The sequence below is a fragment of the Balaenoptera acutorostrata genome, chromosome 12 (genome assembly GCF_949987535.1).
Source record: "Balaenoptera acutorostrata chromosome 12, mBalAcu1.1, whole genome shotgun sequence".
Taxonomy (NCBI): domain Eukaryota; kingdom Metazoa; phylum Chordata; class Mammalia; order Artiodactyla; family Balaenopteridae; genus Balaenoptera; species Balaenoptera acutorostrata.
In genome coordinates, this window is record NC_080075.1 from 29,772,531 (window position 1) to 29,798,661 (window position 26,131).

The window sequence follows — 26,131 nt, forward strand, 5'->3', positions numbered from 1 at the left end:
TTGGCTGCATTGGGCCTTCATTGCTGCGCCCAGGCTTTCTCTAGTTGTGGTGAGCGAGGGCTACTCTTCATTGTGGTGTGGGAGCTTCTCATTGCCGTGGCTCCTCTTGTTGTGGCGCACGGGCTCTAGGCACGCAGGCTTCAGTAGTTGTGGCGCGTGAGCTCAGTAGTTGTGGCTCGCAGGCTCTAGAGCACAGGCTCAGTAATTGTGGCACCCTGGCATTTTTGCTCCGCGGCATATGGGACCTTCCCAGACCAGGGCTCAAACCCGTGTCCCCTGCATTGGTAGGCGGATTCTTAACCACTGCGCCACCAGGGAAGCCCCCTTTCTTCCACTTTAATGTTATAGAATATTTTCATAAATCCTTCTCTTTTGTTTTCAGATGACCTTTGTCTCAAAACAGTTCTGTGGAAGCCATTTATTTGATCACAACCATTTATTTGATCACATTTGATGACCTTATTACCTATTTACAAGATACTGCTTGAGTCCCCTTCCTAGGACATGAACTTGAAGGCTCATTGTGTATGGCTTGTATTTCTTTTGCCCCTCAGAGTTTGGGAAAGGCAGAAAGATAGTAATTGATTTTAGGACTCTGGACAGCTACAGTAGGTGACATTTTTCTCTGCCATTGTTTTGAAACTCATAAATTGATGGCCACCTTATCAAGTGTGGAGGTGAGGAAAGTATCTTGTTCTATAGGACATGCCCTTGGGGTTTTGCTATTACACTACTGTAAAGAAGTCACCTGGCAGCTGCTTTCATAGCATTGTTGTGTGGGCAGTGATATGGCTGAGGCCTTATTTTTTTCTAGCAAATCTTAGTAATAAAACTAAGACATTTAGACTTAAAAGGTTATTTCCCATCCCTTTTTCTGACTTCTTCCTGGCCAGAGCAGGCATACAGTAAACCATTCTGGCAAGGACATAAGGAGCTATTTTTTCACAGGGAACGTGTCTCCAATTGGGACATTTATCTTTCTCCTGGGCCACTTACTACCTCAGTCCCTTTTCTGAGATACCAGTGGGATATTTTGAATTGTTGACTCACCTTTTACCCTTCTGCTGTATGGTCCTTTGTGTAGGAAGAGCTTTGTGGTGGCTCCTTATATTTATTCCCAGTTGTTTCTTTAGACATTATCTCTGGGATTTTGTTGTGTGACTTGAGTCTGTTCCCTAGATTCTGAATATTTTTTTACTTTTTTGATAAATTTGTTTATTTATGTAGTTAGTTATTTTGGCTGCGTTGGGTCTTTGTGCACGGGCTTTCTCTGGTTGTGGCGAGTGGGGGTTACTCTTCGTTGTGGTGTGCAGGCTTCTCATTGTGGTGGCTTCTCTTGTTGTGGAGCACGGGCTCTAGGCATGTGGGCTTCAGTAGTTGTGGCACATGGGCTCAGTAGTTATGGCTCGTGGGCTCTAGAGCGCAGGCTCAGTAGCTGTGGCACACGGGCTTAGTTGCTCCACAGCATGTGGGATCTTCCCTGACCAGGGTTCGAACCCATGTCCCCTGCCTTGGCAGGCGGATTCTCAACCACTGTGCCACCAGAGAAGCCCTAGTTTTTTACTTTTTGATGTTTTTTGTTTGTGTCTTTCAGTTATGAAAGAAAAGGTTCATTAAGGTCTCTGTGCTGTCATATTTTCTAAAATCCATGATCTGTTTTCTCAGTTTTGTTTTCTCTCTCTCTTTTATATTCGATTTCTTCCTTTTCTGTAGGCTCCTTTCTCTCAGCTAGAACCATGCTTATGTCTCTCCTTATCATAGACTGGGGAGTGGAGGGCTTGCCTGTGGTTGATGCTTCTACCACTTTACATCTCTCTCTTCTCTTTATTACTAAATACTTTTGTCAAAAAAGATATTTTATTACTTTTGAGTATAAAAGTAAAAAGATAACTAAATATAAAGAGTTTAGATAATATATAAAATAAAAAGACCTTGGAAATCACCCATAATTCTCACCATCCTGAAATAGTCGTGATTAACATTACAGATAAGCTTCCAGGTTTATATTTTATGATTCACATACCTACTGCCTATCTTGGATCTATTTTATTAGGTCTGCAATCTAATGAAGCTAAATATCAAATGAAGAACTCCATGAGAGCATAAAATGAGAGCTTTATTAATGTTTAATTAAATGTTACCAGTGTTTCTTACACTTTTATAAAACAGGCCAATTTCATACCAGTCTTCACAATCATGTTCATATACGGAGAGAAACAACAGTCCAAAAAAATGAAATCATACTATGTATATTGTTTTGAAGCTCTGCACTTAGTATATCATAGACATCTTTCTATGCAGTAAATAAAGATTTATGTAGTCATCGTTAATAGCTTTATGGGTTCCATTGTATAAATATAATATTTAGTTAGTTCCTAATGACAGATATTTAAGTTTTTTTTGGAATTTTCTTGATCATAATCTGCACTTCGATGGGTAGTCTTGTTACATCTTTCTGAATTTTTCCATTTCCTTGAGAAACATTTCTAAACGTGGAATTTCTGGGTTACCAAGTAGGCACATTAAAAATGTTTAAGCCACACTACTAAATTGTCCTTCTGAAATGTTGATTCAATTATTTGTTCACCAGTAATGTGCAATAATATTTTGGTCAATACCTGCCAACAGCATTCCTGTTAATACTTGCCACATAGGCCAGAAATATGGTATCTATCCTGATCCACGTTTCTTTAATCACATGGAGTTTTTAGTTTCTTTTGTGTGTTGATCGACCGTATTTCTTCTTTTTTGAACTGCCTATCTTATCTTTAACCCAGGTTTCCTTAGATATGCTAATGCTTTTTTTCCCTGAACATGTGTACCCAGGACATGTACATTTGAGGGGTTAAGAGTGAATATAAGGGAATAAGTGCAACTGCCTGCTTGTTCTTCCCTTCTTCCTTTGATTACACCTACTCTTTCTTTGACTCATTCTTTCTGTGCCTCTCTCTGCTGTGTCTATGCAGGCTGTCCCCAGGCTCTATAGTTCATGCTTTTCTCTTATTACAGTGTCTTTGCACCCTGTCTGCTTCTGTGTTCTTTCTCTCTGCCTCTGTGCACCCGCATTCTGTGCACTTGTGCTCTCCTCCACCCTACCCCATGCTGTCTCTTGTCTCACTGTCTCTGCTGTGTATCTCTCTTGTTCTTCTGGTTACTCCTTTTCTCCTCTCCTTCTCTCATGTTCCTGCTGTGTTTGTCTCTGTGCTCTTTCTCTCTCTCCCTGTTTTTTCTTTCTTTCCCCCTCCCTTTCCCATCGTTTTCTCTCAATGTCTGGGTGTATACTGGGATCAAAGAAAAGGGATAGTTTACTACTGTCAGTACAAAAGAAGCCATATTTATCAGTTTTTGTTTACAGAGAAAAAGCTGAAGATGAATACTTTCTCTGTATTTTTGACCTCTCATTATTTCCAGTTGCCCACGTTTTCAGCAGTGGGGCAAATGAACAACACAAACTACCTACCAAACAAAGAGACCTCCATGAGAGAATAAAATGAGAGCTTTAGTAATATTTAATTAAATGTTTACCAGTGTTTCTTACATTTTTATACAACAGGCTAATTTCGTATCACTCTTCACAATCACACATATATGGAGAGAAACAACAGTCCAAAGCAGTATCTTGGAACCCAAGGATAAATTTCATTATATGCTAAGAGGTAAAAAGCAAGATATAATATTTACATGTATTTATATGACTGGATCAAAATTAAATATTAGCAGATTATTTTAAGATTATGGGATTATACTTTTTTAATTTTTCATGTTTTTTTAAAACAAGAAGCACATCTTTTCTACTATGAAACCATAAAAATTTCTTTGTGACATTAATTAAAAAGTGACCTCAGCCAGACTGATCAAACATAAAACGTTAGTTATGAGCTGGAAGAGAGAATTCTCAAGCTTTTCATTGTGTTCTAGTTTCTGCCTAAAGTACCTGTTTGAACCTCCAATCTAGTCATAACAAATCCTTCTAGAAGCAGAGCGAAAGCATAGAATTAGTACGCAGTTTCTATGCCAAGATAAAGTTAAAAAATTTTTTTTAACTTCAGCTGCCAAGAGTTGAGTTAAGTACACTCCTAGGTTCATGGCCTCTCTTTTTAAAATTTCATTCCCATATCCCATCCTCGTTCCTGTCCTCCCGTCGGAACTGGCCTTGTTATGTAAATATCTTTTGGCTTACAAGAGTTCTTACAAAATATGTATTCTGTGTTGTCATGTATTTTCAATTTATATAAAAGGTATGTCATTATTTTTGTTATTTTCACTAAGCTTGTATTTTTAAGATTCATCACATTGCTATACATACATCTAATTCAGGTTTCTGATCACTGCATAGTACTCCATGGAGCGCATCTACCAATTTACCTATGCACTTTCCCTGTAATGGACACCCAGGTCGCCGTCAATTCCCAACAAGGCAAAACACCAGCAGTGCACATCCTTGTCCATATTGCCGTATGGACCTTGTGAGACTACCTTTGTTGCACAGACCCAGAAGTGGAAATCTTGGATCATAAGCTATATGTATACTTAATTTTCTACATTAGTACCAAATTAATTTCCAGTCTATATTCCTACCTGCAATGCATGAAAATTCCTATACTTCCACCTTTCTGCCAATAATTTATAGTTTTTCCGGATTAGAAATACAAGTTTCTATACCATGGAAAGGTAGGGTTTGGGGGTCATTTCTAATTAAATGTTACTTGTCTTGAGAATCTACCCTATCTCCACTCCGTAATTTCCAAGGGAAGAAAGAGTCTTTCAGACACTTCCAAAATTACTGCTGTGCTTTCAACCAGAGTGCATTCATATGTTCATCCAGACATAATTACAATATACAACGTGACAAAAGTACAAGAATGGGATATTTTCATTGTTTTTATCAGATTTTGACATATAACAGATAAAAGATATGGAAGATTTTAATAGCAATATTAAGAAGTTTGATTTAAAGTATCTATAGAAAACTTTATTCCCAAAACACAGCATCCACCAGTTGTTCCAAATGCCCACGGAATATTTACAAAAATTAACTGTACATTTAGGCAAAATGTTGATAAATCCGCAAAGTAGAACATTTCTAGCTAAGCTTATATTCTCTAACCACAGTACAATAAGGTTGGAATTTAACAACTATAACTTTTTCCTTAAATAAACATTTTAAAACATTCTAAGCTTTTGGGCTACAGGAGAACTAAAAATTGAGATTATAGAAATTTTTTCATTAATGACAGTAAAAGCACATATCCAAAACTTACGGGATGTGACTAAATCTATGAGAGGAAAACGTATAGCCTTCAATGATATTTTAGTTCAACAAACTCAACTAGGAAATAATTGAAATAAGCATTCTATAAATCAGTCCCCAGAATTGATCGATTTAACCAAGATCTGGTTCTTTCAAAAAAAAAAAAAATAGACCAAATCTCTGGTTATTCTGACCATTAGGAAAAGGATCAACACTAATAGTATGGAAGGGTATAACCACAGTCAAAGAAGTGTTTTTTTAAAAAAGATTACTGTATGCAACTTTAGGCTGATATATATATATTTTTTTTCCTTTTCTTTTTTTTTAATATGAATGGCTGGATTTTATTTATTTATTTATTTTATTTTTTGGGCTACGTTGGGTCTTTGTTTCTACGCGAGGGCTTTCTCTAGTTGTGGCACGCGGGGGCCACTCTTCATCGCGGTGTGCGGGCTTTTCACTGTCGCGGCCTGTCTTGTTGCGGGGCACAGGCTCCAGACGCGCAGGCTCAGTAGTTGTGGCTCACGGGCCTAGTTGCTCCGCGGCATGTGGGATCCTCCCAGACCAGGGCTCGAACCCGTGTCCCCTGCATTGGCAGGCAGATTCTCAACCACTGCGCCACCAGGGAAGCCCTAGGCTGATATATTTTAAAACCGAAATTAGATGGGTGATTTTCTAAGAAAATATAAATTAACAGAATTGACCAAGAAGTTTTAAATTCTAAGTAGATCATTAATAATACAAATTTAAAAGACTGTCAGTAATCTGTAGACCTCCCCACCCCTAACTATGTGCCCTCCAGGAATTCTGTACAAATATATGTGCCCACCAAAAGTATGAGAGGATGTGTTTCTTCATTCCTTTGCCAACTATGGGTAGTATCAGTCTTTTTAATATTTGCTAATCTAATGTGTGAAAAAACTCATTGCTTTAAATTGCATGTTTTAAATATTAGGTTTCAGAGATTGCTCTTTACATTTCTTGTTTTGAGAATTAGCTGCTTATATCCTTTGCCCATTTTTCTCTGAAGAATTTTTCTTATTAATTCTTGAGCATTATTGATATTGTATAAATAGTGTAATAGCATTGTTGTGTACTCAACTTCTTTATTTCTTTTTTCCATGCTAAGAAAGATGTCCCCAACCACAAGATTATAAAAAAGTATTCTCCTTTTTTTTTTTTTATACTTATTTAGGGTGGAGGGCAATGCATTTAAACACTTAATCCACATGGAATTTATTTTGTGTGTCTAGATATAATTTTATTGCCGAATGTTTAGCTAATTGTCAGCAGAGATTTTTAAATAAGAAAGTGATATTCATCAATTAATTTATGAGAAGAAACTAAGCTGGACTCTCATCACTTGGACTTGGTAATTAATAGCCGTGGTTCTTTTGAAATTTCTACCCAAAGCAACTAAAATATTATGCAAACACCTTATCAAAATGGAGAGATTGGAAGAGGAAACTAATTCTGACTGAAATATGAAGGAGTTTTATTGATTAAAGTTGAAGTTAGATCAAAACATCCAAGTGAAAATATCTAAAAACATAGCTACGTATGACCTCATGAGTATGTCATGAGTGGAATAAAGATTTTAGAGCCATCCATGTAAAAAAGGTGATCACAGTCCTCATAAATACTAAAGCTAAGAGGAAAGATTTCAGAGAATGCAGAGAAGAGAGTGAGAGGGTCACTTCCAGACCATAATTTTTCAAACCTGATAGAAAATCCTTTGGGACTTAAGTCATCTAGCTCTACCACCCTCTACAAGATTTTAATGATCATTTGCTAACCTTCCAGTTTTTCCTGTATATTAATTGAGGACTTTAGCTCTTGATTTTCTTTCTTTTCTACCCCAAACCCAGCCACTATCTGGGAACCTTACCATCCTGTTAGTTTCTTGACCTCGGTTCTAATGGACAAGTACTTCCATTACATTTTAACTCTACAGTCTCATGGCCATACTTGGAATTTTGGCATTATTCAGATTCGTTATGTCTCTGCAATCTTTACTCATTCATGTATGAAAAGAAATTTTCTGAGGACCATTCTGCAGGCGCAATGCATTTTTGATTTGAGGGGGAGGATATGTTAGAGTTATCATCTACCATACTTGCAGAAATAATTGACCAGTTCTGATTTTCTGATGGTGACTAATAGACAGTTATCACCTTAGTTCCTGCTTTTAGAAGTTCTAATCTTGCCTTTCAGAATTAAATCTACGTCAAAATGTTGTTTTGGGGGCAGACGAGCTAGTAAGTTTTAGTACTGAAACGCCAGTTGCCAGTTTGAACTGTGCGTATCTAAAAACTTTTCACAAGAAAAGACTGTCTTTTGGTGCCATCGACTGTATTTCTAATTTTGACTCTGTCTTATCAATGTGTATCTCTGGTCCTAAACTTTAGTGGTTATAAATAAATTAGCATAAACCCATTTTTCTGAAAGAAAAGCATCTTTCAGCAGGCACCTTGCCGGCAGAAGGTCAGCAGTTAACAATCTTCATACATGAAGAATAGCTGTATAAGGTGATGTAAGAAAATACAGCCTTTTTCCTATATTAGAGATGTTTTCCTAAGCTCAGTTTCCACCTAAAAAGTCATTATTTAATTGAAAAGCGCTTCCCCCCCCCCCCCCCGGGTCTCTATGATGGTTTGTCTGATCAATGAACACGGGAATGAATTTCACCTAGATTTTAATTAAACTAAATACTACAAAAAGCCTGAAACATCTCTGAGATGGTGGCAGTTACTTTTTCCCCAGTTGTAATCAGGCATTAACAGGTGAGTTTACTCTCACAATAATAGAAATTATAACAGAAGAAGCCAGTGTGTATCTCCTTTCAAGACTCTCTGCAACAGAAAGCTTAAATCATGGTAGCTGATAATGTGAGTTGACTTGTAGTCACTTCCATCTTTATGTGTAAGCCCAGTTGCAGAGAACAGAGTGGGTTGATTCACATCCAGGCGCTAAGGGATGATGAGATCATTAGAGGAAATGCCTGAGACTCTCCCACGGACTAAGGAAAGTGGATTGTTGTGGTTTACCGACAGCATCTGTAAATGAATTCAGCAACAATTCTATGTTCTATCCCATGGTGGGTCCTCAGCACAAATTGTCACACACAGTGCAGACCTGTGAATTGTGGTTATTGATTGAATCTGTGGAAGTCAAAGTAGCGTGACGGCACGGTTCTGATGGTTTGCACTTAGCGCTAGCCGTACTGTGTGTAGCGCTGCACCAAACGTACAATACCCAGCGCCCACATTTTTGTTCGGACTGTCCACTGTTAAATGGAAATGACGCTGTTGGTCACCTTCCATTGTTCTTGTACCCCTGATTCAGTAACAGAAGATGTAAGAACAGAGAGCCCGAGAAGCTTTTTTCTCCAAATAAGGCTTCATAATCGACATGTATTTCAGTTTGCGTACATGAATAAACACATTGTTATAGCTTTCTTGAGATCCTTAACATACCATAACAGTCACCAATTTAAAGCGTACAGTTAAGTGTGTTTTAGTGTATTCACCGAGTTGTGCAACCATCACCCCAATTTAAAGACATTTTCAACACCTACCATAAGCACCCTACGTACATTAGCAGTCACTCATTTCTCCCAATCTCCCACCCCTGCCCCAGCCCCTGCCTCGGCTGTGGTTACTAATCTGCTTTCTGTCTCTATAGATTTCATTATTCTGGACATTTCATGTAAATGGAATCATACAACATGTGATCTTTTGTGACTGGCTTCTTTCACTTAATATTTTCAGAGTTCATCTACATTGGAGCATGTATTCATTCCTTTTTATGGCCACATCATAGTCCACTGTATGAATGCACATATTTCACTTATCTATTCATCAGTTACTGGACATTTGCATTTCTTCCACTGCTTGGCTACTATTAACAAAGCTGCTGTGAACATCCATGTACAAGTTTTTGTGTGGACGTATTTTACATCTCTTTTGGGCATAGGCCGACGAATGGATATACTCTGGATAATACGGTTAACTCTATATTTAACCATTTGAGGAACTACCAGACTGTTATGCAAAGTATTGTTACCATTTTGCATTCCTAGCAGCAATGTGTGAAGGTTCCCATTTCTCCACATCCTTGAAAACACTTGTTGTCGTCTGTCCTTTTGATTTTCACCATCCTAGAGGGCTAACTAGATACATTTTGTTGAGAAAGAATTTATTTTTAGACTATTTTCTATTTTTAAATGTTTACCGTTTTATAGGCAGGAATGAACTGAATCAGAAAGATTGAAACTAGAAGCAGAAACACACACACCAAGGCTCCTCATTTAATCAGATGTAAACGTGTGTGCTTTACACCCAGCGGTGCATACCATGTCCTCTGGAAGTGCCAGAGGTTCTCAGACTCGTTCTCGGAAGGGACCGTCAAACACTTCCGCTGCCTCTGCTCCACAGGGTGCTCCAGCCTCTGCTTCAACAGCTCCACCACTCGCTTGCCGCTCATTGGCAACTTGTTTCATTTGTCTAAGGCTCCAGCTGGCAAAGGTTTTAAAACTTAAAAAGATCCAAAATCTGCCTGTACTAGATTTCCTGGCTCTGCTTCCAGTTCTGCTCTCTGAAGGCACAAAAGAGACCTCATCTTCTACCTCTCAGGTCCCCACTTCCTTCCCTGAAGTATTTTCCCTCAGGTCTTCACTCTTTGAACCATTTCTCACAGGTCATCCTTTCTACTCCCCTTTCCTAAGTTGACAGCTTCTGGGTCTATTTGTTGACATCCTGTTTTTAAGCATGTCCCTTTGAACTAAGCATGTTGTGCTTCAGATGGTGACAGAGGATTTATCATCTTCCTTTCTGTAAGCTAGAACATTTCTATGGCCTAACATATGTTTTACTCCTATTGAACTCACCAAAGCCATTAAACCTTTATTGCCACACTCTTCCTTGTAAGTTTTTGTTTTGTTTATTCTCATTTCTTAAACTGATAATACATGGTACAAAATTAAAAATATATAAAGGAGTATTTGATAAAGTGTCTTCCCTCTCCCGTTTCCCAGGCACCCATCTTTCCTTTCCAGAGCTACTCAGTGTGACTTGTTCTTGCATATCTTTACAGAGATTTTTAAAACACTTTATAGAAGTTTAATTTACATACCATAAAATACATCCATTTTAAGTATACAATTCAATTATTTTTAGTAAATTTACAGAGCTGTGCAATCATCACCACAATCCAGTTTTAGAACACTTCTGTTACCCAGAAAAGTCCCTTATACCTGTTTGCAATCAATCCACATTCCCAGCCCCAGACAACCTCCAATCTGCCTTTTTCCTTTTATGCACATTTCATGTAAATAGAATTATATAATATCTAGTCTTTGCATCTAGCTTCTTAGCATGATGTTTTCAAGATTCATCCTTGTTATAGTGTGTACCAGTACTCCTTTTTATTGCTGGTTAGTATTCCATTGTATGGCTCTACCACATTTTGTTTATCCAGTTGCCAGTTGTTGGACATTTGGATTGTTTCTTTTTTTTTTTTTTTTTTTCGGATAACGTGAATCATGCTGCTATGAACATTTTTGTAAAAGTTTTTCTGTGGACATATGTTTTCATTTCTTTTGCATATATACGTAGGACTGGAATTGCTGGGTCATATGGTAAGTTTATGTTTAGCTTTTAAGAAAATGCCAAAGTGCAAGCCCCACAAACAGCAAGAAAGTTGAAGAATGAGGTCAGCATTCAAAAATGGGGTCAAATCTACAGCTGGGAAGTGGTGTACAGACAGGTAGAATTTAGATCCTGAGCCTTTAATAAGCACTACCTTCGCTCAGTGCTCTCTGTTTTTAGACTCTATATAAGAACACCTAGGGCTTCCCTGGTGGCGCCGTGGTGAAGAATCCGCCTGTCAATGCAATGCGGAGACACGGGTTCGAGCCCTGGTCTGGGAAGATCCCACATGCCGTGGAGCGACTAAGCCCATGTGCCACAACTACTGAGCCTGCATTCTAGAGCCCATGAGCTACAACTACCGAAGCCCACGCGCCTAGAGCCCATGCTCCGCAACAAGAGACGCCACCGCGATGAGAAACCCGCACACCGCAACCAAGAGTAGCCCCCGCTAGCCGCAACTAGAGAAAGCCCGTGCACAGCAATGAAGACCCAGTGCAGCCAAAAACATAAATACATAAAATAAATAAGTTCAAAAAATAAATAAACAAATTAAAAAAAAAAAAAACAGAACACCTAATGCAGGTGGAAAGGTGGGAGAGACACTGTAAAGGTCATCTATGCTACATGTACAAGAACCCCGAGAGCACACCAATAGGTACCACATTTTTCACTGCTGTAGCCGATCATTCCCCCTGTACTACCACACTGTAGCACTTCCTTCCCTCATCTACTGCTATAGTCTCTTTGGAAGGTGTTTCAGAACTCTCGTTATGAGAGTGCCAGTTGAACTGTCCTCACTTCCTTCATTTATACCAGGATTTAAGACCTTGTGGTCCGAGATCCTGTCCAGAGAGCAAGCAGGCTAAGACTCTGTCTTTGTTGATACATTTCATCAGAAAGGGCTCTACCCCCTCTCCTAGTTCATGGTGTGAAGTGTTCTTAGCCTCTCGGGAAAGTGGGGAGAATTGAAAGGACTCTAGATGAGAATGCTAGGCTTTGTAAAACATTTCAGTGTGTTTTAAAAATAAGACTCATTTTGTATTGGACTTACAACAGTCCTATGAAATACAAAGAAAGCCAAGAATCAGTGACAGGAAATGATCACCAGTAAGAATTACAACAGTCACCGCTTACCTCGTAGCATAGGGCACTGTCCATGATCCTTAAGAAGAGTTACTAGAAATGCCTCGCCCATCTTGCCCCTAAACACCAACACAGCAATCATGTACCTTGAAGGGTACATGATTGCTGTGTTGGAGTTTAGTGGGAGCATCTCACTTACCAGGGACTGACTTTTACCTTGATTCCTTTGTAGTGACGGAGACATCCCTGGTGATGAAAAATTCCCTGGGATTGCAACCTCCAAGCCAGACATTTTGTGTGACACAAACTCAAGAACTCCCCAAGACCTGCAGTAGCAGAAATATTCAGGTACTTAAGAGTAACCCAACACCTGAACTTGGGGACATCTCAGTGACAGCTCCAATCCAGAGTGCCAGTCGTCTCCTGGCCCTGCCTCCAGCTCCAAGCCAGGGACAAATAGAGAGTAAGAACGTGGATGATACTAAAACCAAGCTTTCAAAGATTCTGGATGCCTAACACATCCCAACAGAGAACCAAGATCCTCCACTACGCCCTTTAGGAATCCCTGATATTCACCAGCCGCTGGCCTGCACCGATCCCCTCAGCCAAGAGGAGCAGCCTGGTTCTGAAAATGCTGATCTGGGAAAGAACAGCCGGAGTCGTCAGGACCTAGGGACACTTGAAAATGGGATCGAATCTAGCAGTGGTTTTGCAGACATGACTACACTGGCGGAGGATATTCACCTTCCCCAGCTCTTTAGTTCTTTGAAAGATCTTGATCAATCCCAAGGTTCCAACGGGATCAAAGCCAAAGATACCAGAGCCTTTAAGGTGAATCAGGTGCAGGAAAAGCCAAGTGTCGTAAAGGTTCCCTCTGATCAACCCAGGAAGAACAAACAGAAAGCCTCTGAGCCTATCAGTGGTGCTCCCAAGGCCAAAAGCCAGCCAAAGAATCCAGAGTGCCTGTTAGGGGGAGAAGTGGTTCTATGCAATGCTGCAGTCAGTGACAGGGCTCCTGTGAACACGGCCAAGCACTCGCAAGGCAAACCTCAGAAAGCTGCATCCAGAAAGGTCAGCAAAACTAAGAGCCACGGGCAGGAAAAGACCAAAAGGACCAGAGGAAGAAACAAGGCTGAAGAGAACAAGCAGTCAGGGAACAAAGTCAAGGCAGAAGAGAAGCCAGCAATCCCCAACACGAAGCGAAAGGAACACCAAACTGAGCTTCTCCAAGAGAGCTTGCAAAAGCCTCGAACCTCCCTTGGCATGCGCATGCTGGAGTCTGTGAAGGTTCTTCATGCGCTGGGGAGGAAGAATGAGACGAAAACTGGGCTCTCTTCCTGTCGGCTCTTGGGAAATTCAAGCAACCCCAAAGACCCCCAGCCACCCCCAGCTATCCAGCCATGGCGGCATACCCCACGTGAGGGGAAGAGTGCTGAGAAAACTCAAGTCGAAGCCCAGAAACCAGACAGCAGTGCTGAAACAGAGTGTCCATCTCCATCCCAGTATGAGCGGCCTCCTCCTGGGAAGGTCAAGTTGATACCTCTGCCTTTTTCTGCCTGGGACAAGCCTCAAGCTCGACCCGCTCCTCGGAGGCCACAGTCTCTGGCCTCACGTCGGCCTGCTGGGGCTTACCGTGCCCAGCCTGGTTCTACTGACTCAGCTCAACGTGCTGCAGTCAATTCATCCCAGCCAGTTCCTACCTCTCTGCCAGGTCCTGCCAAACCAGCTCAGCCAACTGTGACCAACCCAACCCAACCGGCTTGGACCAACCATACCCAGCCTAGTGTCCCCTCAGTCTGCTGCTCCTAGGCCTGCACCCTACAAAACTTCATCTTGCGCTTCTCTCCAGCGGGAGCCTGTTCCCCCTGCTGGGACTAAGCGCCAGTCCCCATCCAAGCTCCAAGCCCAACTTCTACGCCAAAACTTCAGCAAGCAACGAATTCCATGGAGGGAACCCAATGTGCCTGAGCCAGTCATGTCAAAGCCCATCGAACAAGAGCAGAGGCCAGAGCGAGAGGCCATGAAGAGGCGGGCTCAACAACAACGGGAGAATGCTGCCAGATACACCTCTTCGGGGAAGCTGCAATTTTTCACTGAGAGGGAAAAAGAAATGGAAATTGCTGACTACTACAGATACGTCAAGTGAGAGCTGCTGGGATTCTCGGTGCCACCTTGGCTACCAGCTGTTCTTCCATACATAGGTAAGATAGGTATAGAACTGAATAAGTAAATGGAATACAATGACTAGATGAGTAATAAACCTTAAGAATTTTGAGATGCTGCTAACTGGGGCGTGAGAAAGGAAGGACTGAAAGTTGGATGGGAGAATGAAGGAAAGGGGTAAAAACTGAGGAAAGAGGAAGGAACTTGGCCCAGGGCTAGGAAGGCCAACAGAGAGGTATGGATTTAGGAAAGGAAGCAGGAGTGAGGATGAAATGGCAGAAGTAAAAAGCAGGGTCAGAGGTCTGGGTTGAAAGAACACAATTTGAGGAGAGTTGAAGGGGACAGAAGATGAGTCTAGCTTGACTAGGAGAAATAGAAAAAGTCTCTTGGGGACGTTGGCCTTCAGTCTCACAACCACCAGATAGGTATTTCAGAAAACAAGAGGTTCAGGACACATCTCTGAAAGGTCTGAGTTGCCTTATTCACGTGTGATTATAGTGGGGGAATAGGGAAATCTACCAGAGAAGTGGCTAGGGCTCACAGTTATCCTAGGGGCAGCTGACGACAGGGGCAGAGCCAACGGAACTGCTGCATCAAGAGGCCCACGAATAGGGCTTGGTATGTAAATCACGATGTTCTCAACACGTAAGCACGAGGGGAGCCAATGCACTATTCAGTTAACCTTGGCAACGACAGGCAAGGCCGGTATTCCTGTGCCACTTCACTTACAGAGGTGCAGCAAAGGGCTGAGGTCACATCCCATGTGGAGGTACAAGGACTCAATTTGAGGCCCAAATGCCTCTGAAGTCCTCTGTATTTGCAGATGCCCGTAGGCGGCCAAGCTGGCTTTCAGAGCACAGCATCCTGACGTTACTGGTGGACGAGATCAAACTTCTGGAGGGGCCTAAATATTAACTTGAGGGGCTTCCTCCATTGAGCAGGGCACGTGCCGCCTTTTGTAAGCATCACCATCAACTGAAACGCATGAGAAAAAATCCGACGCAAGCGTCCACTCTCACGGGTGAGAGTGGTGGGGGCACGCGCACTGGGCAGCAGCTGCAACAGCCACAGGACGCAGGCGCCCAGGGGTTCAGAGGCTCCCTGGGAGGCCTCGTGGGGCAGCTCGAGGGAGTGACGATGGGAGAGAGTGGCAGGGGTGGGCGTGAAAAGGAATCCAGTGGGGAGAAGGGAGAGATGGAGACAGTGGATAGTGACTATGGGAAAATGGGCAATTTTCAGTTTCAAAATTATTTTTTTGAGATGTTATTCACATGCCATAAAATTCACCTTCTGAAACTGCAAATTCAGTGTCATTTAGTACATCCACAAGCCTATGCAACCATCACCGGCATCTAACCCATCACGTTTTCATCCCAAAAAGAAGCCCCCTTAAGCATCAGCAGGCACTCTTCATCCCCTCTTCCTTCAGTCCTGGCAACCATTAATTTGCTTTCTGTCGCTATGGTTTTGCCTTTTCTGGACAGTTCATGAAATAATACAAATGTGACCGCTGTCTCTGGCTTCTTTCACTTAGCATAATGTTTTCAAGTTCGTCCATGTCGTAGCATGTGTTAGTACTTCATTCCTTTTTATGGCTGTATAATATTTCACATATACACCACATTTAAAAAATCCATTCATCCACTGATGGGCATTTGGGTTTTTTTCACTAATAATGTCCATTTTTTGAGAGTTTATTCTGTGCCAGGCAGCACCAGGCTAAGTTACTGACCTTATTGCACAGATAAAGAGGCTTGGAGAGTGTGAAGAGTTTGCCCAAGATTAAGAGCTAGCAATTGGGGGAACTGGGGTTTGAACTCAGGCAAACTTCAGAGGTAATAGATTCACATGACAGAACACTAGAAAAGGTACACAAGGGTATTCAATGAAAAGTGACCCTTTTCCCCACGTTCCCCAGCCACACATTTCCCTCCTCAGAGACATCTGCTTTGGCCGTGCTGTGGATCCTTCCAGAGAAATACTTATACCCCAACATTTATGTATCACAATTTATTGACTAATCTGTCCCACTGATTTGAAATGTCACTTTTATGGTATAACAGATTCTTATACTATATATATATATATATATATATATATATATATATATATATATATATATATAATGTATTTATTTATTTATTTTTGGCTGCTTTGGCTCTTTGTTGCTGTGCACAGGCTTTCTCTAGTTGCGGCAAGCGGGCTTCTCATTGCGGTGGCTCCTCGTGTTGCCGAGCACGGGCTCTAGGCGCGTGGGCTTCACTAGTTGTATCTCACGGGCTTAGCTTCTCCACGGCATGTGGGATCTTCCTGGGCCAGGGATCGAACCCATATCCCCTGCATTGGCAGGAGGATTCTTTTTTTTTTTTTTTTTCAAATGAGAGCTCAAATTCCCACGACCTCCACGGGCCTCTTTTTTTTTTTTTTTTTTTTAATGATTAGTCTATGTTTATTTTTATTTATTTTATTTATGGCTGTGTTGGGTCTTCGTTTCTGTCCGAGGGCTTTCTCTAGTTGTGGCAAGTGGGGGCCACTCTTCATCACGGTGCGCGGGCCTCTCACTATCGCGGCCTCTCTTGTAGCGGAGCACAGGCTCCAGACGCGCAGGCTCAGTAATCTTGGCTCACGGGCCCAGCTGCTCCACGGCATGTGGGATCTTCCCAGACCAGGGCTCGAACCCGTGTCCTCTGCATTGGCAGGCAGATTCTCAACCACTGCGCCACCAGGGAAGCCCGGCAGGAGGATTTTTAACCACTGCACCACCAGGAAAGCCCCTTATACGTATTTCTATTTCTCTTTTCAGAGCTGTCCTGACTCTTTTTTGCCTATCTTTTATGTTTGCCATTTCTCTAAAATTCTTTTTATCGTCTTTTTGATTAAAAAATTTTTTTTCCTCTTCTTGTTTGTTTCTCTTAAGGCATTATCCATTATGTTCATTCACTCGTATTATTTTATTTAATTTATTTAATTAATTAACATTTATTTTTGGAGGTGTCGGGTATTAGTTGCAGCACGTGGGCTCTTTGTTGCAGTGCGTGCTCTTCCTTGCGGCTCGTGGGCTCTCCAGTTGTGGCGCGTGGGCTCCAGAGCACGTGGGCTCAGTAGTTGCGGCGTGCGGGCTTAGTTGCCCTGCAGCATGTGGGATCTCAGTTCCCCAACCAGGGACCGAACCTGCATCCCCTGCATTGCAAGGTGGATTCTTAACCACTGGACAACCAGGGAAGTCCCCACTCTTGTATTATTTTAAATTTAGTCCTCATTTCTGAAACTTTTTTCTTTTATTTTGAATTCTGTCTTGAGTTCTATCATCTTACCTAATTCTGGTTTATGCTGTTCTTTCATCTTTTTTTTATTATGGTAAAATATACATAAAACAAAATTTATTATTTCAACCATTTTCAAGTATACAATTCAGTGACATTAAATACATTCACAATGCTGTGCAACCATCACCACTGTGCAAATTCAAAATAATTATGTCAAAAGATTGAGCAGGACATCAGAAAGATGGAGGCAGCAGCATAGTTTCTGAATCTCTCCAAACCCTTTCATGGAAGAAGATCAACTAAAACCAAACACCCATAGGTGGCATTTATCAGCATTTACCATTTCCAGAACTTTTTCACCATCCCAAACAGAGACTCTATAGCCACTAAACAATAACTTCCCATTCCCTCCTCGATCCATGTTCTTTCATCTTTCGCACTGTTTTTCCTAACATCTTTTAGCCCACTTTGAAATAATAGGTTACAGTTTTGATCTGTTTTGTGGACCTGTCTTTTCCAACTTGATTTTATTGTCTGAAGAGATGCTATTCTGCTCCTTATTCTCTTTTTTCTTACACTACCTTTGTACGGGATTTGATCCCAATCCTTTTCTGTTACTGATTTTTGGATGAAAAAAGTTTTACAGCACTTTGAAAAGGTGGTGCGAGGCCATGTGGAAACATGTTCTTCATGGCTGTTTCATCAATGCTTCACTTATACTGCTTTGGAATAACTGTTTTCCAGGAGGCATAAACCAGTGGGCTTTATCATTGGACAGAGTGCAGAGAAAGGACCCCACGAAAGCTGATCCCCTTAGCAGAAATGACTTAGTTATGATTTCACCCAAGATTGGTCACAAACCAGCCTGGGAAACTCAAGGAACCAGAGACAAGGCATAATGCCATCTTTCCTTCTCTCTGCCTCAGCTCTCAAGGATTGGTCACCTCCATGTTATTAGTAACTATTATTTGGTTTCTGTTCATAATTACTATCAGAAGACACAGCACTTAGGGGCCTAATTACACTGCCCAGCTATGCACCATTCTTCTTCATTTTGGCTTCCTGTCCACCAGCAGGAACCTGATTTAGTTTTGTTCTCCCTTCACCACAGCCCAGTAATTTTTGTGCATGACTCTCAGTCTCACCAGAATCTGTATCTCTCACTCTGCCCCAACATTCCACCCCATCATTCGCTCCCTTAAGTGTACCCTAGAAATTTCGGGTCAACTGGATATTTTACCACTGTTCACCATCTCTTATGAAACCAGAAGACGAGCAGCTTTCTTATGGAATGACGGAGAACTTGTAAAGATAAAACACCAGTCTGCAGGAGAAAGGGAAGAAGAGAATGATGGAAATCGTTTCTGGAAAACTAGTTTTACATGATGTTTTGTTTGTTCCTGGTAAAGAAATTGAAATCTTCTAAACATTAAAAAAAAAATCTAAACCACTAAATTCAATAATACAGGAATATAATTTTTGAAAAAAATTTCTTTGGCTGCGTAGCACGTGGGATCTTAGCTCCCCAACTAGGGACTGAACCCAGGCCTGCTGCATTGGAAGCGCAGAGTCTTAACCACTGGACGACCAGGGAAGTCCCAGGAATATCACTTTTAAAGGAGAAGTTATAAACCCCTTGGTTACATGAACTGGAGATTTTTAGTAAGAAGTCATGTATTTTAAATGACTTGGAGCTTTAAAGGAAGGAAGGAAGGAAGGAACGGAGGAAGGAAGGAAGGAAGGAAGAAAAAGGGACTTCCTTGGTGGGGCAGTGGATATAATATCAAAAGTAAATTAATTAATTAAATAAATTTAAAAAAGAAAAAAAATGCTGAAATCCACTGACTAATTATTCAGGCTATTATATCTTGCTATTTCCAGATACATGCCTTTATAAACTTTTGGTAAAAGGTTATCGTATGTCAGAACAAATGAATTACAGACTTTTCTATTTTTCCAAAATTTGAGAAATTCCCTTACATTTCTACCTTCAAATTTTATAACAAGGGAAAAGGAGTGACAACCCTTATACTTACATTCAATTGCATCATCTGGCCACATGCCTTCTACATCAATCAAATATCTACAAAAGAACAAAATTCGAGTCATTTGTAAATAAAAAGGAAAGAAAATCAAGTTTTTGCAAAAAAAGGTCCAATTGTGCTTTACAAATATAGATAGAAAAATCCTAAGAAAATATCAGCATATCTAATCAATAATTATTAAAGAATGATATATACCATGACTACTACACAAAGGCTTTATTCCGAGTTTCCCTGGTGGCGCGGTGTTGAGAATCTGCCTGCCAATGCACGGGACACGGATTCGAGCTCTGGTCTGGGAAGATCGCACATGCCCCGGAGCGACTGGGTCCGTGAGCCACAACTACTGAGCCTGCGCGTCTGGAGCCTGTGCTCTGCAACAAGAGAGGCCGCGATAGTGAGAGGCCCGCCCACCGCGATGAACAGTGGCCCCCGCTTGCCGCAACTAGGGAAAGCGCTCGCATAGAAACAAAGACCCAACACAGCCAAAAAACAAAAAAAGGCTTTATTCCAAGGACCAAGGATGCAAGGATAACGCAACTTTAGAAAATCTATTAATATAGTTATTTACATTAATACAACAATTTAATTAGTAAATGAAAGAGAATAAAATACAGGACCAAACTGGCAGATGTTAAAAAGTTATCTGATAACATACAACGGTCAGTTTCGGTCACTAAAAACAGGAGACTTAATATGACAGAGTATTCATCAAGAACCAACAAATAACAAAAGACAAATTAGGACAAATATTAACATCATATCTAAAAAACCCTATCTAACCAACCATAGGAGCCAGAAACTTAGGAATCACCATCACTGACAGCTATTTCTCCCTCACCCTCATCCTCAACCCACCACCAGTGCTGACAATGATACTGCCTACATACCTCTAGAATCTGTCCACATCTTTCCACCAAAATGACCACCATACCCTGGTCCAAGCCACCATTATGCCCAATTTCTACACAAGGCTCCTCCTAACTTGTTTCCTCGCTTCCACTCTTTCTCCCTGCAGTGTATTCTCCACTCGGTAGCAAAACGATAGGTTGAAAATGCAATTGGGTAGGTTCCACACACTCACCTTCAACAAAAAAAGTTCAATGGTTTTCTATTACTCTTCAAGTCTGAAACCTTAAACAGAAGCCTGCACGATCGAGCTCCTACCCACACTTGCAGCTCCATTATAATGACATGCTCCCCCAACGGCCCCACCTTCCTGGCCAGTTCCTCCAACACAGCATATGCTTTCCTCTTATAGGGTCTTTTGCTATTCCTTATGCTCAGAAATCTCTCCCCAACGTCCCTATCTGGTTAATACCTACTCATCCTTCAGATATCAGCTGAAACATCCCTAAACCTTCTCTAATCTCCATGATGAGATCAAATCCTCCCTAAAATATGCTCTCATGGTACCATGTCCCTCTCCTTGGCACTTGTCAGAGTTGTAATTCTACATGCAGAGTATGATTCTTGAATATCTATTCCCTCTCTGGACTGCTAGAATTCACAAAGGGCAGGTCAAGTCTCTTCACTCACAAAATTTCACAAGTCTTTTTGCTAGCACCCAGCACAGTGCTTAAACATAACAGATGCTCAATAAGTATTTCCTGCATGAACAACCATACATTGGTACAGTATAGCAACACCCACAAAAAGCATAAGGGCATAAACTCCTTGATGCAGAAGTCCCATTCTGAGTGAAGTTAACTGAGACAAAGCATATATATTCAAAGATGTTCACACAGGAATGTTCATTACTTTGATGTTTTATAATATCAAAAACTTCTGACTTGTACATGTTCATCAGTAAGCAAAGGAACAATGCAGCCTTAAAAAAAACAAAACAAAACCAATCAACAGACAAAGGATTTAATCTCCAAAATATATAAATAGGTCATGCAGCTCACTATTAAAAACACAAACAACTCAATCAAAAAATGGGCAGAAGACCTAAATAGACATTTCTCCAAAGAAGACATACAGATGGCCAAGAGGCACACGAAAAGCTGCTCAACATCACTAATTATTAAAGAAATGCAAATCAAAACTACAATGAGGTATCTCACCTCACACCGCTTAGAATGGGCATCATCAGAAAATCTACAAACAGCAAATGCTGGAGAGGGTGTGAGGAAAGGGAACCCTCTTGCACTGCTGGTGGGAATGTAAACTGATACAGCCACTATGGAGAACAGTATGCAGGTTCCTTAAAAACTAAAAATAGAATTACCATATGACCCAGCAATCCCACTACTGGGCATATACCCAGAGAAAACCATAATTCAAAAAGACATATGCACCCCAATGTTCACTGCAGCACTATTCACAATAGCTAGGTCATGGAAGCAACCTAAATGCCCATCGACAGATGAACGGACAAAGAAGATGTGGTACGTATATACAATGGAATATTACTCAGCGATAAAAAAGAACGAACTTGGGTCATTTGTAGAGACGTGGATGGACCTAGAGACTGTCATACAGAGTGAAGTAAGTCAGAAAGAGAAAAACAAATATTGTATATTAATGCATATATGTGGAATCTAGAAAAGTGGTACAGAAGAACCGGTTTGCAAGGCAGAAATAGAGACACAGATGTAGAGAACAAACGTATGGACATCAAGGGGGGAACGCGGGGCAGGGCGGGGGTCGGTGGTGGTGAGATGAATTGGGAGATTGGGATTGACATATATACACTAATATGTATAAAATAACTAATAAGAACCTGCTGTATAAAAAATACATAAATTTTAAAAATTCAAAAATAAATAAATAAATAAACTAATTAATTTAAAAAAAAAAAAAAAAGAATGAGGTTGGGAGACTGTCAAAAGAGCACACAGATCACACACTCAAGCCCCGGAAGATGGGGAACTGCCTTAAGTCCCCCACTTCGGATGACATCTCCCTGCCTCACAAGTCTCAGTCCGACTGGGCTAGCTTTGGCAAGGGGACGGAGCTGGATCAGGAGCTGCTGCTGCCATATCTGGATCAAGTTCCAGTTTTGGTCTCTCATCCAACACCTAGTCAGACTCGCCTAGCACCTCAGCTGAGAGGAGCAAATTAGGATAGCTCAAAGAATAAGCCTCATACAGCATCAGCCTGAAGGAGTTTATGACCCTGGAAGAAATGGATCAGAAAAAAGGATCCGGGGGACTTCCCTGGTGGTGCAGCGGCTAAAGACTCCACACTCCCAACGCAGGGGGCCCGGGTTCGTTCCCCGGTCAGGGAACTAGATCCCACATGCATGCCGCAACTAAGAGTTTGCATGCCACAACTAAGGAGCCCACCGACTGCAATTAAGACCCGGCACAACCAAATAAATGAATAAATACAATAAAACAAATATTTAAAAAAAAGATCGGGGAGTGTGTGATCTGTATGATGCACTTTGTTTATGAGAACCCAATTTGATTTCTGCTGTGTATGCAGATCACCTGGGCTGTACAGATGACTGGCTGATGAGATCCTTCACGTGCCCCTCCTGCATGGAGACAGTTGATGCAGCACTGCTTTTGTCCTACGCGACTAACTGAGCCAGTGTCTCTCACCTGACTTCAAGTGAACCATCATTTTTGGTGGTTTTGATCTTTTGTCGTTGAGCCCAAAGAGCCAGGGATTAGGAATTAAGATCATGCATGAAAGTTTCCTAAAAATTCCTGAACGGCTGCAGATGTTGGGGAAAAGCACGTGATATTTTAGAAATTTAGGGGGAAAAAGTAGGATGGTATTTTTATGTAAAGCCTTCACCCAGTGTTGAAAAATATAATTGTTATTTAGATCTTGTTATTCCTCCAGTACATAGGAATTGTGTAAAGTGTTACAGCAGCTATATATGTTTCAATTGTGTGTCAAAGATTAGGATAAAGATAGTGGTTGTTTTTCCTAAGTGAGATAACTTTCTTCTTCCCCCTACCCAAATTCTTTTCTGAAGTTGCTGGCATTTGGGTCAAGGTTTTATTAAAAGCCACATTTTAGAACACTGGCACAAAAAAAGGAGTTTTAAGCTGGTTTGCATAGTTCTTTTTTTGTTTTAGAATAAACATAGAGCACTTATTTTTTACTTTCTAGGAACTCCACAAGTTAAGGTCCCATTGTTCTTTTGCTGTGATTGTTGTTACTATTGATGTTGCTGTTTTCTGTCTTTGCTGGTTCTTTCTAATCTACCATTTGTCATTATTGGCATATGATCATCTCAGGGGCACAAGATGGCTGCTGTAAAACCAAATATCATATTCTCACAAAACAAGGAGGAAGCAGAAAAAGAGCCCAAATGGTCATTTTCCTAATGCCTATTTATCTTTTGTCAGAGAAAAATATCATTCTCATAAGCACAACAACAGCCTTCCCTTAATTACTCATTTGCCAAAACAGATTGATATGACCATTCATAAGACAATTCACGGCAAAGAGGGATATGATAATGATTGTCTTAGCCTAACAAGGATTTATCCACTCAAGCTGAATGCTTCACTCCTCAAAAAAGTCATAAAGTTCTATGAGCAAGGAAGAACTACTAAGTGACTGTTAAGTAAACCATCAGAATTGTTTGTCCAAGACCATACGATTCTTTCTTTCCACTGGAAATGGAATTCATTGCCTTAGGTCTTTTTAAATAGTGTACTATTACTGTTGGGGCTGGCTCTGTGCTTGAAAACCAGCTGAAAACCAGTTATAACCTGTTACAGGTGCTATATCTGTTTGCAGTTAAGAAATGCAGAATTCAAAGTGATCTCCTAGCTTGTAAGCCAACTGAGATTCACTGTCCCTCTTCTATAAAAAAAATGAGCTAATGTGTCCAGAAACTAACTCTAGTAAAGTGGGGTTTAACATTACCCTTTCTTATGAGTTTCGTTTCTCAGTTTCTCAGTTGTAACAATTTTGATTTCTTCTTTCCTGTGACCTCCTTCCCTGTTGTCTTGAAGCACAGCAAAAGGATACTGCATGTCTTCTTATTGTAGTGCTGAGGTTACTGAAGTTATATAAAACACATCTCAGTCTCTGTTTCTTGGAAGGAAAGTCCCGCTAGTTGACTGACAATTCTAAGCAGGGAGAATTAAGAGAAATGTGTTTCATGTTTTGCACACAAATGAAGAATTCATATAATCACGACTTCACAGCTGTGATCTCAAAAAAGAAGGAATTTCTCTCTTTCTATTTTTCTTGCAATTAACGTAAGAACACTCTGAATCTCTAAGCTTCTGAAGTGTTAGTAGAGATGGTCTAGTAAAGATGTAGTTGTAATGTTTTACCCATTCAGCATGTGTTTATTTTTCCTTATGTACTCCAAGGTGACATATTTGTTCAGCTCAGTGATATTACAGCTAAAAAAATCATTCATTAGTAAAAGGAGAAGCAATCTCAACCTAACAAATCAGAAGTGTTTCTTATTATTTTATATTGAGTTGAATATTTGACTCGTAACACTTTTTGCTACATACAAAACACAAGTCTCTTGAAGGGTTCCTCATAAGTGCATTATACAAGAATTTAGTATGTCATAAGCACTTAAAGATTTGACATTCAACTGTAGTAGTATCCATGTTGGTTACTTTTCTTACGAGCCCCATGATGAGTTTGAGAAACACTGAAAGAATTCGAGTCTCAGGTTCTATTAAATTGTTACATGTATCTTGCTTAAGTTTGTGCTCATTTATTTATATCCAACTACATAAAGCAAATTTGGAGGAAAAAAAAGAATAATAAATAAATAAGAATGAGGTCTCCAAATATTGTCAGAGGAAGATGTCCTCCATATATTAAATTATAAACCAGAATGTCTAAAACACTATACCATTAAATCACAGGTACAGTCAGTTCTGTATATCCAACGGTTCCATAACCTGCAGATACGGAAGCCCGACTGTACTACACCATTTTACATACGGGACTTGAGCATCCGAGGATTTTCGGATCCATGGGGAGTCCTAAACCCAATCCCCCTGCAGATACCAAGGGACCATTGTATATGCTTATATCTGCATTTTTTACGTCTGAAAAAATATGTGCTAAATTATTACTGGTGGTAACATCGGAGTAGGGGGCAAAATTGCCTTCCACTTCATACACTTCTCTGACTGCATTTTTTGCATTCAGCTTACATTAGCTTACATTACTATTGTAAACAGAACAATTTACACATGCTCTGCCTCTTGGGGTTGGCAACTCACCTGCACATGAGGTAGCCAGTCCTGTTGAAACCATGGGTACAGTGGACACCAAGAAGTCTGTCTAGAAAAGAGGGAATATGGAATTAAGTAAGCGAAGTAGAGACACTAAAAACAAGTTATACAATTTTCTGAAGAGTAGCCTTTATTAGTTACCACAACACTACCACTATCCTGAAAAGGAAAAACTCTGAAGAAAAGAGTGTTTTTGCAGGAACATACAATAAAGAATTAACTACTATACAGTCAAAATTCATTGTCTCTGGGAAATTTTGCATAGCCTCCAATCAGATGCAATAGTGTGGACTGGAGAATGCCCATCAGGAACTGATCTGACTATAGAAAAAGGGAGTGGAAAAAAAAAAACAGGCTATCAGAAGAATAGAATTTATTTTTGAGTGAAACAAATGGAATGCCTTCAGTTTAATGCTCAATATTAAAAAGAACAAACGGTTTCTGAAGGGCTCTTGGGGTCCCCCAAAGCTCTTCCATTCCTTCTCTCCTT

At 40.6% G+C, this 26,131-nt stretch overlaps 1 protein-coding gene and 2 pseudogenes across 1 annotated transcript in view; 2 read left to right on the forward strand and 1 right to left on the reverse strand.

The window, feature by feature from the left end:
• Positions 1-2,097: 2,097 nt before the first annotated feature.
• LOC130709334 (uncharacterized) overlaps positions 2,098-26,131 on the reverse strand; it is a 149,445-nt gene continuing 125,411 nt past the window's right edge. Inside the window, exons 14-17 of the mRNA XM_057557846.1 lie at positions 25,630-25,690; positions 19,451-19,497; positions 18,655-18,738; positions 2,098-5,888 (exon numbers count right to left, since the gene is read on the reverse strand). Of these exons, the coding sequence (XP_057413829.1) occupies positions 18,671-18,738; positions 19,451-19,497; positions 25,630-25,690 (176 nt within the window). The 3' untranslated portion in view covers positions 2,098-5,888; positions 18,655-18,670. The remainder of the gene's footprint in view (positions 5,889-18,654; positions 18,739-19,450; positions 19,498-25,629; positions 25,691-26,131) is intronic.
• Positions 12,154-14,373, forward strand: LOC130709434 (uncharacterized protein C2orf78-like; annotated as a pseudogene).
• LOC130709346 (RING finger protein 11-like) lies at positions 22,256-23,524 on the forward strand (annotated as a pseudogene).